The following is a 12,827-nucleotide window of genomic DNA, read 5'->3' as shown; positions in this document are numbered from 1 at the left end:
GGCTCCCATGGTCCTAGAACGTCCGCAGACCAACCCACTTTGGGAACGATGGCCTGGGTAACAATTAGAGAGGCGCCGGTCCCATACAAAAGTGGGAGAAGTGCCTAGAAAAGGGGCAAGTGCTGAGCAAGCGGCATTGTTCCCTCTCAGACCCCTCCCCCTCATACAGCGCCACAACGTGGTGAAATGGGTTGCCCTGTGCTGATGAATATCTAAAGCTCCTCCCCTTACAATGTAACAGGAGCGACAGCTCACCTAAGACATTGAGGCAAACAAATACAGGAGCCTGTCCATATGAGGAGACAGAGAAGTATGACCCAAAAGAGGGAACGGATCAAGGTTCCAGTGGGAGAACTAAGCGATGGAGAAGATAGCCAACATAACAGACGCAGAATTCAAAAAACTGGTGATAAAGATGGTCACAGGCTTGACAGATATGCTTGAGTATGGCATACACATAAGGGAAGAAGTGAAGGCTATTATGCTAAATAAAATGAAGGAAAACCGACACAAAACCAATGGTGAAGGGAAGAAAACCGGGGTTCAAATCAATGATTTGGAATATAAGGAATAAAAAAACAGTCAACCAGTACAGAATGAGGAAACAAGAATTGAAAAAAATGAGGAGAGGCTTAGGAACCTCTGGGACAACTTTAAATGTGCCAAGATCAGAATGATGGGGGTGCCAGAAGGAGAACAGGAAGAGCAAGAAATTGAAAGCTTATATGAAAAAAATATGAAGGAAAACTTCCCAAATTTGGTGAAGGAAATAGACATACAAGTCCAGGAAGCACAGAGCGTCCCAAGGAGGACCACACCAAGACAAATCATGATTAAAATGCCAAAGGTGAAAGATAAAAAGAGAATCTTAAAAGCAGCAAGAAAAAAGCAGAGAGTTACCTACAAAGGGGAGCCAATAAGACTGTCAGCTGATTTCTCATAAGAAACTTTGAAGGCAAAAAGGGACTGGCAAGAAGTATTCAATGTGATGAAAAGCAAGGGCCTACAACCAAGATTACTCTATCCAGCAAAGCTATCATTTATAATGGAAGGACATATGAAGTGCTTCCCAGACAAGGTGAAGCTAAAAGAGTTCATCATCACCAAGCCATTATTATATTAAATGTTTAAAGGTCTTATTTAAGAAAAAGAAGATCAAAACCATGAACATTAACATGACAACAAACTCACGACTATAAACAACTGAATCTAAAAAATAAAAATAAAATCCAACTAAGCAAACCAGAATCGGAACAGGATCATTTGGAGGGTTATCACCTGGAAGGGGAAAGGGGGCAAAATGGGGAAATGGTGCAGGGATTAAGAAGCATAGTTAGTTAGTACAAAATACAGAGGAGGAAGTTAAGAATAATATAGGAAAGGGTGAAGCCAAAGAACTTATATGCACGACCCATGGACATTAACTAAGGGAGGTGGGATTGCTGGGAGAAGGAGGATCCTGGGCAGAGAGGAGCAAAGGGGAGTAATTGGAGCTACTGTAACAACATAATCAATAAAATATACTTTAAAAAAAGTTTCTGGAAACAAATTAAAATGAACACACAGCAGCCCAAAACCTATGGGACACAGCAAAGGCAGCCCTCAGAGGGAAATTCATAGCAATAAAAGCCTACCTAAAAAGGATAGAAGAATCTCAGATAAACAACTTAATCCTACATCTACAAGAACTAGATGAACAACAACAAATAAAGCCCAGAGCAAATACAAGGAAGGAAATAATCAAGGTCAGAGCAGAATTAAATGACAAAGAGACTAAAAGAACAATTCAAAAGATTGATTAAACCAGGAGTTAGTTCTTTGAAAAGATAAACAGAATTGACAAGCCTTTAACTAGACTCATCAAGAATAAAAGACATGACCCAAATAAAGAAAATCAGAAACAGAAGAGGAGAAATTACAACTGATACCATGGAAATATGAAAGATTGTAAGAAATTACTATGAACAACTGTATGACAAGAAATTTGGCAACCTGTGTGAAATGGAAAAATTTCTGGAAACATATAATCTTCCAAAACTGAATCAAGAAGAGGCAGAAAACCTGAATAAACTGATAACAACTAATGAAATTGAGGCAGTAATCAAAAAGTTCCTGGTACACAAAAGCCCTGGACAAGATGACTTCACAGGCGAATTTCACAAAACATTTAGAAAAGAACTAACTCCTGTCCTTCTCAACCTATTGAATATCCAAGAAGAGGGAAGACTCCCAAACTTTTTCTATGAGGCCAGTATTATCCTAATTCCAAAACCAGGTCAAGGTACAACAGAGAAAGAAAACTACAGGCCTATATCACTGATGAACATAGATGCTAAAATCCTCAACAAGATATTGGCAAACTAGGTCCAGCAACATTAAAAAGAGCATACACCACAATCAAGTGGGAATCATCCCAGGGATGCAAGGATGATATAATATTCCCAAATCAATAAACATAATACACCACAAAAACAAAATGAAAGCTAAAAATCACATGATCATATATCTTTAGATGCTGAAAAAGCATTTGATAAAGTTCAGCACCCATTTATGAGGAAAATGGTCAGCAAACTGGGAATACACGGAGCATACTGTAACATAATAAAGGCCATTTACAAGATACCTGCTTCCAACATTATACTCAATGGGAAAAAACTAAAAGCTTTCCCCCTGAGATCAGGAACAAGACAAGGATGTCCACTCTCTTCACTTCTATTCAACATAGTTTTGGAAGTTCTAGCCACAGCAATCAGACAAGAAAAAGAAATAAAAGGCATCCAAGTTGGAAAGGAGGAAGTAAAACTGTCATTATTTGTAGACATGATAGTGTACATAGTAAACCCTGTACACTCCACCAAAAACCTATTTGACCTAATAAGTGAATTTGGCAAAATAGCAGGGTACAAAGTCAATATTCAAAAATTGAAGGCATTTCTGTATACCAATAATAAAATATCAGAGAGAGAAACTTAAAAAATCCCATTTACTGTAGCAACAAGAAAAGTAAAGTACCTAGGAATAAACTTAACCAAGGAGGTAAAAAACCTATACCAGGAAAACTACATAACACTGAAGAAATAAATTAAGGAAGATACAAATAAATGAAAGCATATACCATGTCCATGGATGGAAAGAATCAACATTATTAAAATGTCTATATTACTTAAAGCAATTTATAGATTCAATGTAATCTGTATTAAAATACCAATGACATTTCAGAGACCTGGAACAAATACTTCAAAAATTTATATGGAATCAAAAATGACCCCAAAGAGTCTCAGCAATCTTGAGACAGAAAAACACAGTAGGAGGAATCACAATACCTGATATCAAACTATATTACAAGGCCACGGTGATCAAAACTGTCTGGTACTAGCATAAAAACTGACTTATAGATCAATGGAACAGATAGAGAGCCCAGAAATAAATCCAGGTCTCTATGGTCAATTAATATTTGACAAAGGGGCAAGGAGCACAAAATGGAGTGAAAATAGCCTCTTCAACAAATGGTGTTGGGAGAACTGGACTGGGACATGCAACCAAAATGAAACTAGATCACCAACTTACACCACACACAAGAATAAACTCAAGGTGGATAAAAGACTTAAATATAAGCCATGACACTAGAAAAGTCCTCGAGGGAAATATAGGCAGTAAAATCTCAGATATTCTACGCAGCAATATTTTTTTAAAATAATTTATTTATTTGTTTATTTATTTATTTCTAGAGAGAGGGGAAAGGAGAAAGAGAGGGAGAGAAACATCACTGTATGGTTGCCTCTCACTCGCACCCCCAACTGGGGACCTTACGTGCAACCTAGTCATGTGCCCTGACTGGGAATCGAACCAGCGACACTTGGCTCGCAGGCCGACGCTCAATCCACTGAGCCACAGCAGCCAGGACCACAGCAATATTTTTGCTGATATATCTCCCAGAGCAAGGGAAATAAAGGAAAGAATAAACAAATTGGGACTACATCAAACTAAAGAGTTTCTGCTCAGTGAAAGAAAACATCAGCAAGATGAAAAGGGACCCAACTATATGGGAAAACATATTTGCCAATCATACCTCGGACAACGGTTTGATTTCCAATATATATAAAGAACTTATACAACTCAACACCAAGAATACAGGCAATCCCATTATAAGATGGCAAAAGACCTGAATAGACACTTTTTCAAGGAGGATATACAGAGGGTCCATAGACATATGAAAGAATGCTCAACATAACTAGCCACCAGAAAGACGCAAATTAAAACCACAATGACATACCACCTCACACTGGTCAGAATGGCCATCATCAATGAATCAATAAACAAGTGCTGGAGAGGATGTGGAGAAAAGGGGACCCTAGTGCACTGTTTGTGGGAATGCGGAATGCTGCAGCTACTGTGGAAAACAGTATGGAATTTCCTCAAAAAACTAAAAATGGAACTGCCTCTTGATTCTGTGATTCCACCGCTAGGATTATACCTGAAGAATCCTGAAACACCCATTCAGAAGAACCTATGCACCACTATGTTCATAGCAGTGCTATTTACAATAGCCAAATGCTGGAAACAACCTAAGTGTCCATCAGTGGATTAGTGGATCAAAAAACTGTGGTATGTTTACATGATGGAATTCTATGCAGCAGAAAGAAAGAAGGAACTCCTGCCTTTTTCGACAACTTGGATGGAACTGGAGAATATTATGCTTAGTGAAATAAACCAGGCGGTGAAACAAGAATACCATATGATTTCACCTAATACAGGAACCTAATGAACAAAACAAATGAGCAAAATAGAACCAGAGGCATGGATACAAGGAACAGACTGACAGTGACCAGAGGAGAGGGGTGAGTGGAGAAGGGGGAAAGAAGTGGAAGGGTCTAGTCAAGGAACTAATGTAAATGACCCATGGACATGAACAACAGGATGGGGATTGACTGTGGGAGAGGGGCAAGGTGGGCAGAACAGGGGACAGCAATGGGGGAAAGATGTAAAAACTAATAGAACAACAATTTAAAAAAAGGAAAAATATATAAATAAATAAAAATATATAAAAGGAGCACTCTGATGCTGAGCAGAGAGGGACAAGGGGAAGCCCAGAGACATACAAGTAGTAATCCAAGCAAGAGACAGCTTCACTATGGTGGGTAGTGATGGAAGTGGTCAGATTTCAAATCTACTCCGAAAGCATGTGGGTGTGAGGGAAAGGGAACAGTGGACTCCACGGTGTCTGGCTGAGCACCAGAAGGATACAGTTGTCATTAACTAAGAGGGGAGGACTCACCATGGAGGTTTGGGACGTTGGGGCAGACCGTAGATCCTTTTGAACGCATTTGAGTTTGAGATGCTTATTAGTCATTGAACCAGTAGAGATGCTGGGTGGGCAGTTGTATAGAGGAGACTTGGAGGGGAGTTCAATATTAGTGCTTAATAACTAGTAGCATGGTAACTATTCCACCTACAGGCTAGCAAGCACTGTCAGGCAAAACCTAGGATCTGTTTTTTGCAGCCTTATTAGCAGTCCTGGGCGAGAGGATTGCCTGGGAATGGTGTCCCTGCCCAGAGGGGTCCGAGGGGCCAGACAGCAGGCCTGCAATGGCCATCAGAGACTTGCTGCCCAAAGCCCAGCTGTGTGGCTCCTATAGGCTTCTGGAGACTTTCCTCTGACCTGCCAGAGCCAATTCTGCTGCCCTCAGGTTCCTCAGAAATCATGGGGGGTGGGGATGGATAGGGGACAAATGCAGCTCCCAGAGGCCACAGGGCAACTTGGAGAGACACAAAGCAACATTTTTAGTCCTGCTGGTAGTGTGACATCTTTTAAGTGGAATTCCTCAAAGCACAATCAAGTTCAGAATGCAAGGTCACTGGCCCAAGCCTGGCAGTGGCAGAGCCTGAGATCCTAGTGGGCAACTTTTCCCTATTTCTGCTTGCACCATATCCCAGCTCATATGGGAGTTCAAGAAGAATCTTATTTCCAGTTCCCTTGAATGTTCACCCAGCAGGCCAGGGGGCCTGGACCTTGCTTATCTGGGCTGGGCTTTGGTCACTAAACTAGCAGAAGGGGCATTTGAGCTTGATTCTGGTGCCCTCAGCCCATTCTAATAGGCCCCGAGGGTCTGCATGACGAGTGGAGGAGATAACCTACAGGCCTTGGACCCCATCTCATATGAGCTTGGTCCCAGGCTCTAAAGGCAGATATGGCCTCTTCTGGACATAGGGGTTGATTCACAATTAGTTCCCTGCCCTGCCCTGCCCCAGGAGCCTGTGAGTTTGGATCCTCAAGGCAGGAGAAATATCCCCCTGCCACAGACCCCACTGACAGGGGCTATTTCCTAGGAGAACAGGCAAAGGAATAGCTGCCTTATCTTGGGGGGATCCTGGCAAGGCAGAGAGAGTGATTTACAAGGGGCTGCTCACCAGAGCTTCCTGTGCAACTCAGGACGAGAACTGTTCAACTGTCTTTTTACCCACCTTGTCAGACCTTTCAGTCTTCCTTCCCTCCTGGCAGCTGTGATGGGAGTGGCCTGCCAACTTGGCCTGCCTGGCTTCAGTGTGTGCTAAGTAGGGCTCAGATCACAGTCCAGAAAAGAGCTCGTCCTGGTCACTGCTAGGATGAGTCCAATGTAGGGCATATCCCAGTGACACTGCTCAGTGCCCTGGTGACACAGCCAAAAGGGGAGAAGTTGGGTAGAAGCAGCCACTTCCCGGAACAGCTGTTTAAATTTAAAATAAAGACAAGATCCCTGGGTGGGATTAGGGTGAGGCACACACAAAGTGCAGGGTCAGATCCTGTCTTTATTTAAATTTTTGATATTTTCTAAATGGATTTTTTTGCATTTTTATTTTTATTTTATTTTGTAAAATATTGTATTTATTTTTAGAGAAAGGGGAAAGAAGGGAGAAAGAGAGGGTGAGAAACATCAATGTGAGATGTGAGAGAGAAACATGTCCTCTGAAAAGGGACTAAACCTACAACCCAGGCATGTACCCTGATGGGGAATTGAACCAGCAACTTTTTGCTTTGCAGGATGAGGCCCAACCAACTGAGCCACACTACTCAGGGCTAATTTGTATTTTTAAAAATATTACAATAAAATGTTTGCCTTGATTACTTAAGTTTTTGGCACCCACCTTAAATTTTGTACCTGTGGTGAGTTGCCTCCCTTGCCTCACCCTAGTTTAGGCCCTGTTTAATAATAAGAGCGAAAGGAGTGACCCTGCCCTGCACACTCAGCTTTCAGGCAAGCCCCCCACCCTTCCAGACTCAGGGCTCCTTTAACCCCCTCCCTTGCAGAGTTCTGCCCACAGGCCCCTTTGCGCATCTATGCTTCCTGTTTGGTGTTGCATGACCCTCAGCTTTGCTTCTCTTTTCCACTCTCCCCTCCTGATGTACGCCTGGGGCTGTGTACCCATCCCAGACCTCACTCATTGGCAGTATGGGATTGTGGGCTCTTTTCACTGGGACAGAATGCTGCCCTTGTGAGACAATAGGCTTTGGAGAAAGATAGTTTAGATTTAAATTGAAGATCTGTCACTCTCTGTGACCCCTAGGAAAAGGACACAACCTTTGTGAGCTTCAGCTGTGTCATCTGCAGAATGCGACAGTAATACTAGCTTTTCCGGGCTGCACAGGACACCTTATGTTAATTCCAAAGCACCGTCCCTTGCGCTCTGGCGCTCGCCCCAGGCAGGGCAGGGGCCTGGAGCTCTGAGTTCCAGCTCTTCCCTGCTTTAGATCTGGGCTCATCACTTTTGGCAGGGTGACCCAGACCTAGTTACCTGACTTTCCTGAGCCTCCATAGCTTCACCTGGAACACCTGCCTCCCAGTTTGCGGGGAATGGGAGCTCCTAAAGCCAATCCTTGGCAAGGGCGGCGGGACCTGTCATGGGATTTACTAGTTTTTCTAGTGTGCGTAATATCATGAGGCATTAGGAAAAAGGGGGAGCAGATGTTCGAAATCGCAGATCTTCCACGGGTTGCAGCTTCAGGCTTGGCATTTCAGGCATTCGCAAGTCCCAGGCCGTTCCTCCCTCCCTCCAGGGTCCCAGGCCCGGTGCGGGCGGACGGCGGGCAAGCCGCTACCTGCGCGCGTGCCGGGCATTCCTGCAGCCGCCGCGCCGCCGCGCCTGGGCCGCCATGGGCCTGATGCCGGCCGCGCGGGCCTTCTCTGGCTGCCGTGCCTGCCCGCGGCCATGCTGCCGCCTGCCAGCCTGCTGCGCACCCGCCACCTCAGGTAGGGCGGGACAGGACGCGGGCGTCCGGCGGAGAGCTGCGTCCAGTGGCCTGAGCACACTTGAAACCGGGACTGGCGTGGCGGTCAAGGGGAGCGCTACGCATGCGCAGTTGGGCGTTGGGGGGGGAGTGCCGGGGTGCCAGAGCGGGACCCTAAGTTGCTCTAGGGGAGCGGAATGCGCTCGTGTGCCGAGGCAGAGGCGGAGGCAGGGCAACTCCTACCCGAGTGGGCGTCCTGCGTGTGAACTTGAGGAAACAGCGCGAGGGCTTGCAGAGGACGCCCCTCCCCCGCCTGACCACCACTAGCGTTCTAAGACCAAGCGGGATGCCCGCCCTGGGCTTCCTACTCTAAGCCCAGGGCTCACCCACATTTACCTCCCTGGGTCTCAGAGGGGCCGTTGTGCCCCCACCTCGGGGGCTCACTTTGGGCAGGAGCCTACCCCCAAGATAAAGTTTGCCTCTCTCTGTTTTTGTTTCGTGCGCTGACTTGAGCCTCTTGCCTCGTGAGGTCTGGGTGGGCACGAAGAGGCAGGGAAGGGTTTTCCGCACAGAGGGTTTTTACAGCACCTGGGCACAGCTGCGGGGGTGATGGAAGATGGGTTTACAAACGGTGGGGTGGATGCAGGGAGAATGGCTCCTGCCCTGAAGAGGGGTGAAGAGAGCAAGGAGGGATTACCCGAAGTTTGTGGATATCTGGAGAGAATTTTAGAATTATTTTCCTCATTGCGTTTCTTTTGTGATTGTGTCCTTGGGACGGCCATAGGTCTCTGCTCAGGGAGGAGCTCCAAGAGGGAATCTCAGCTGTCTCCCTTTCCTGCCGGGGACGCTGGGGGTGAAATTGGGGGGCAAGCAGAGCCCAGCCCTCCCTTTCCTTTCCCTCCCCACCTTTCCCCTCTCCCCAGGCCTTTAGGTCAGAAGAAGGCCATGTTTACCAAGGACCTGCTTCAGGGTCCCTGGTGTGGTAGGTAGTCCCATGGCTGCTCACAGCCCCACAAAGTGGCCGTGGCTGAGACTGAGAGGTTGAAGTCACGCAGGACAGGGATCTGAGCCAGCTGGCCTCTTGGCTTGTAGGCTTCCTGCTCCCGCATGGGATTCCAGGCTTTGTCAGAGGACAGCTGGCATGAGAGGAAGCCCCGTCCAGCTCTGAGCCCTTTAGCAGAGGAAAGGCAGCCTCTGCCAGTTTCCTCTCCGGTGGCAGAGCCAGTGCTTTGTGAAGAACGTGGGCTGGAACCTCGAGGAACCTGCATGTTGGCCTGGTTTCCAGGGATCTGACAGACCTACTGGAACTGGTTCTTGGCAATACTACCCCTCCCAAGTTGTGCCAAGAAGCCCGAGGGAATTCAGTGCAGCTGTTTCAGGCCCTATCAGGTTCTGCCAAAGAGACCCTGGCAAGGAGAATGGCAGGCAAGGCCTCTGGGCAAGGGAGTCTCTTTGAGCACAGGGGCCTCCAGTGGGAGGATAGTTGGGAAGGAAGCCTGGAAGGCTGAGCTGGAAGGAGGCTTTCCTATGGGGCTTCCCAAGGCATCTCCCTTCCAAGGGTGGCAAGTGGGGCAGCGTGCATGGGAAGCCTGCACAAACTCTCAAACAAGGCTCCACAGGGCTGTGCTGGGAATGTAGACTCAATTCCAAGGTCTGGTGGTGGCAGGTGGCTGCCTGGGGCAGCTCTGAGAAGTTCCTAGGGCCCACCACTAAGTGTCCGAGTCTCTGTCGAGCCCTAGAGTAGCCTGAGCTGGTCCTGGGCACCCAGAGCCACTATTCCCTCTTACTCAGGGCTCAATCACCTGTGCTTAGCAGTGGGTCATGTGTGTTTAAGATGTTCTTCTTTAGCTAGTATGATGTTTGAAAATTTGAAAATTGGCTATTTCAAGTCAAGAGAGTTTATATAAAAATTTATATTCCCAGTCTCTGGAAAATGCACAGACCTGGTGGCACCAGGCCTGAATTCGCAAACTGCAGCACTGGTGGAGTTCAGTGGCATCTGTGCCCTTTGGTCCATGCACTTGCTCCTTCTCCACAGTCCTCACCGCATCGAGCCTGTACCTCACTCATGTGGCTTTCCCAGGCATTTCACCTCTTCTACTTCGACCTGTGGGGCACAGATGTCCTTCAAGGGCACTGGGATCAGAACCTTCAATGAACAGCCAGGAGACAGCCAGGGGGACTAGCCATGAGCAGAGGGCCCCCAAGAGTTGAGGGAGCTCGCCTGGCATTGTGCCCTCCATGCCTGCCTCCTGGTCACCCTTAGGTCTTTTCACGTTGGCTTTCACACCACCTGAATGTCCTGTACATCTACGTTTCTGCTACCTGGCCTGCACACAGTGCACAGGTTTCTGTACCTGGAAGCTTCTTTCCTCCTTAGTCTGTGCACATTTCTTATTAGCTCTTGGGAAGAGCTTAGCTGTCCCCTTCTATGTGACCTGTCCCAGACACTGCCTTCAGCACAACCACAGCGCTCTTACCTTCCTGGCCCCCATCACAGCTGATGTGAACACGACACCCCTGCCCGGTTCCTCACCAGGGGCCACCTCCCTCTCCCCAGTTGGAGCCAATGCTGGGCATAGAGCAGAGGTCAAGGAGTGCCCAGTGAAGGATGAACACATGCCCCGATCCCACCATTATGCTCAGCTCACAGGTGACTGAGGCCACAGTCAGGGGAAGGAGACACTGAAAAAAACTATTCTGAAATTCTCTTTATGAGCCACAGACCTTGGGTAACTCCATCCAACCTCTGCTTGATGCCAGCCATTCCTGCTCTCCTGGCTTCTGTCTGTAAGACACCTGTCCATCCCTTCCTCCACACTCCCATTCTCTCACACTTGGGCCCCAGCCTTGTTCTAGGTATTAGCCTCAGAGCTGCCCAGAGAGCTAGAAACATGTAAATCCTGCCAGGGCCTCCTCTGTTGGAAACCCTTTGCTGCCTACCCCCTCCCCCTACCTACCCCCTAGGAAAAAGTTCAAATTTGGCTGGCAGGCCAGGCCCTGCCCCTGCCCCACCTCCACCGGCCTGTAGGGGCAAAGCCTGGGCCAGAGAGCAGGCAACTGCCTCAGAGCCAGCCCCACTGTTCATGAGTACCTAAGTCTCTGAGGGTCCTCCCAGCCTCAGCACAAGCAATACCTTCTCCAGGAAGTCTCTTGAACACTCTCCCCACCCCTCATAAGTGGCCTGTGAAATCCAGGAAAGGGAGGTTCGCGGGGCCCTGCGTTGGAAGAGGGGAATTGGCACATGAGCAGAGGCCCAAAGGCAGACATGGGTGCAGTCTGGTGAGGACTGGGTGTTGCAGAGTAGGCATGAGGGAGGATGCTTGAAGAGGCTGGGAGAACAGCAGCACCCTGCCTGGCAGAGACCATGGATCCTGATGAACATTGACCCCATATGTCCCTCAGGGGCTCTTGGAAATGAGGAGTCTCACCCAGAGGCCCTCCAAGTGCTGACCCAGGGCTGGGGAAGGGTGGGGGACACAGGCAGAACATGATGGTCAAGCCAAAGGCCGTAAACCAATGCACCTTATGGGAACTCCTTTGTAGGTAACTCTCTTCTCTTTTCTCTTGCTGCTTTTAAGATTCTCTCTTTATCTTTAACCTTTGGCATTTTAATTATGATATATATCTTGGGTGGTCCTCTTTGGGTCCAACTTGTTTGGGACTCTGTGCTTCCTGGACTTGTATGTCTATTTCCTTTGCCAAATTAGGGAAGTTTTCTTTCATTATTTTTTCAAATAAGTTCAATTTCTTGCTCTTCCTCTCTCCTTTTGGCACCCCTATGATTCACATGTTGGTACATTTAAAGTTGTCCAGACGATCCTAATCCTGTTCTCATTTTTTTCAATTCTTGTTTCTTATTTCTTCCTTTTGTTCCAAATTGTTGATTTGAATCCTGCCTTCCTTCCCATCACTGTTGGTTCCATGTATATTTTTCTTTATTTCACTTTGTATAACTATCACTTCTTCCTTTATTTTGTGGCCATACTCAATCATCTCTCTGAGCATCCTGGTCACCAGTGTTTTGAACTCTTCATCTGATAAGTTGACTATCTCCATTTCACTTAGTCTTTTTCTGGGGTTTTGTTCTGTTCTTTCATTTGGGCCATATTTCTTTGTCTCCTCAACTTGGTAGTCTCCCTGTGTTTGTTTTTGTATATTAGGTAAAGCTGCTTTTACTCCCTGTCTTAGTAGTGTGGCCTGTGTAGCAAAGGCACCTGTAAATTGTGTGGGGTGGAGTCTTAAGGTAATTGCCAGGATGGGGCAATACACTTCATCGTTTTGTTACTTTGTGACTAAGGCTTGGAGAAGAAATAATGTCACCCCCTGGCTTCTGGAGGTTGGCCCTCTGCTCACCCTGTTTCCTGTCACTTTACCCACTTCCTGTCTGGGACTGATGCCCTTCTAGCTGCTGCACTCTGGTGAATCCCAGAGTGGGTGGGTTTGCATGCATTCTAAGACTGTGCTGGTCCTTTAAGGAGTGAAAATCTGGCAGTTTCTTCTGCCATCCCAACCGAGACTGGTTTTTACAGCCAGAGGTGATGGGGGTCTATCTTTCTCCTGCTGGAACCCTGGCCTGGGGCTGGGATCGCTTGCTCCCAAGTTATCCCTCTCATCTGGCCTT

At 47.1% G+C, this 12,827-nt stretch overlaps 1 protein-coding gene across 4 annotated transcripts in view; it reads left to right on the top strand.

The window, feature by feature from the left end:
- Window positions 1-12,827, top strand: part of ARHGAP22 (Rho GTPase activating protein 22) — a 219,781-nt gene that overhangs the window by 190,696 nt on the left and 16,258 nt on the right. Inside the window, exon 1 of one of the 4 annotated variants that reach the window (XM_090278356.1) lies at window positions 8,117-8,225. The exons of the other annotated variants lie outside the window; for them this stretch is intronic. Within the exon in view, the coding sequence (XP_090134482.1) occupies window positions 8,129-8,225 (97 nt within the window). The 5' untranslated portion in view covers window positions 8,117-8,128. Of the gene's footprint in view, window positions 1-8,116; window positions 8,226-12,827 lie in introns of those variants that run through there. 4 annotated transcript variants of the gene reach the window in all.

This window comes from Furipterus horrens, unplaced genomic scaffold (genome assembly GCF_987537825.1).
Source record: "Furipterus horrens unplaced genomic scaffold, mFurHor1.1.pri manual_scaffold_5, whole genome shotgun sequence".
Taxonomy (NCBI): domain Eukaryota; kingdom Metazoa; phylum Chordata; class Mammalia; order Chiroptera; family Furipteridae; genus Furipterus; species Furipterus horrens.
This window is presented reverse-complemented; position numbering and strand designations above follow the sequence as displayed.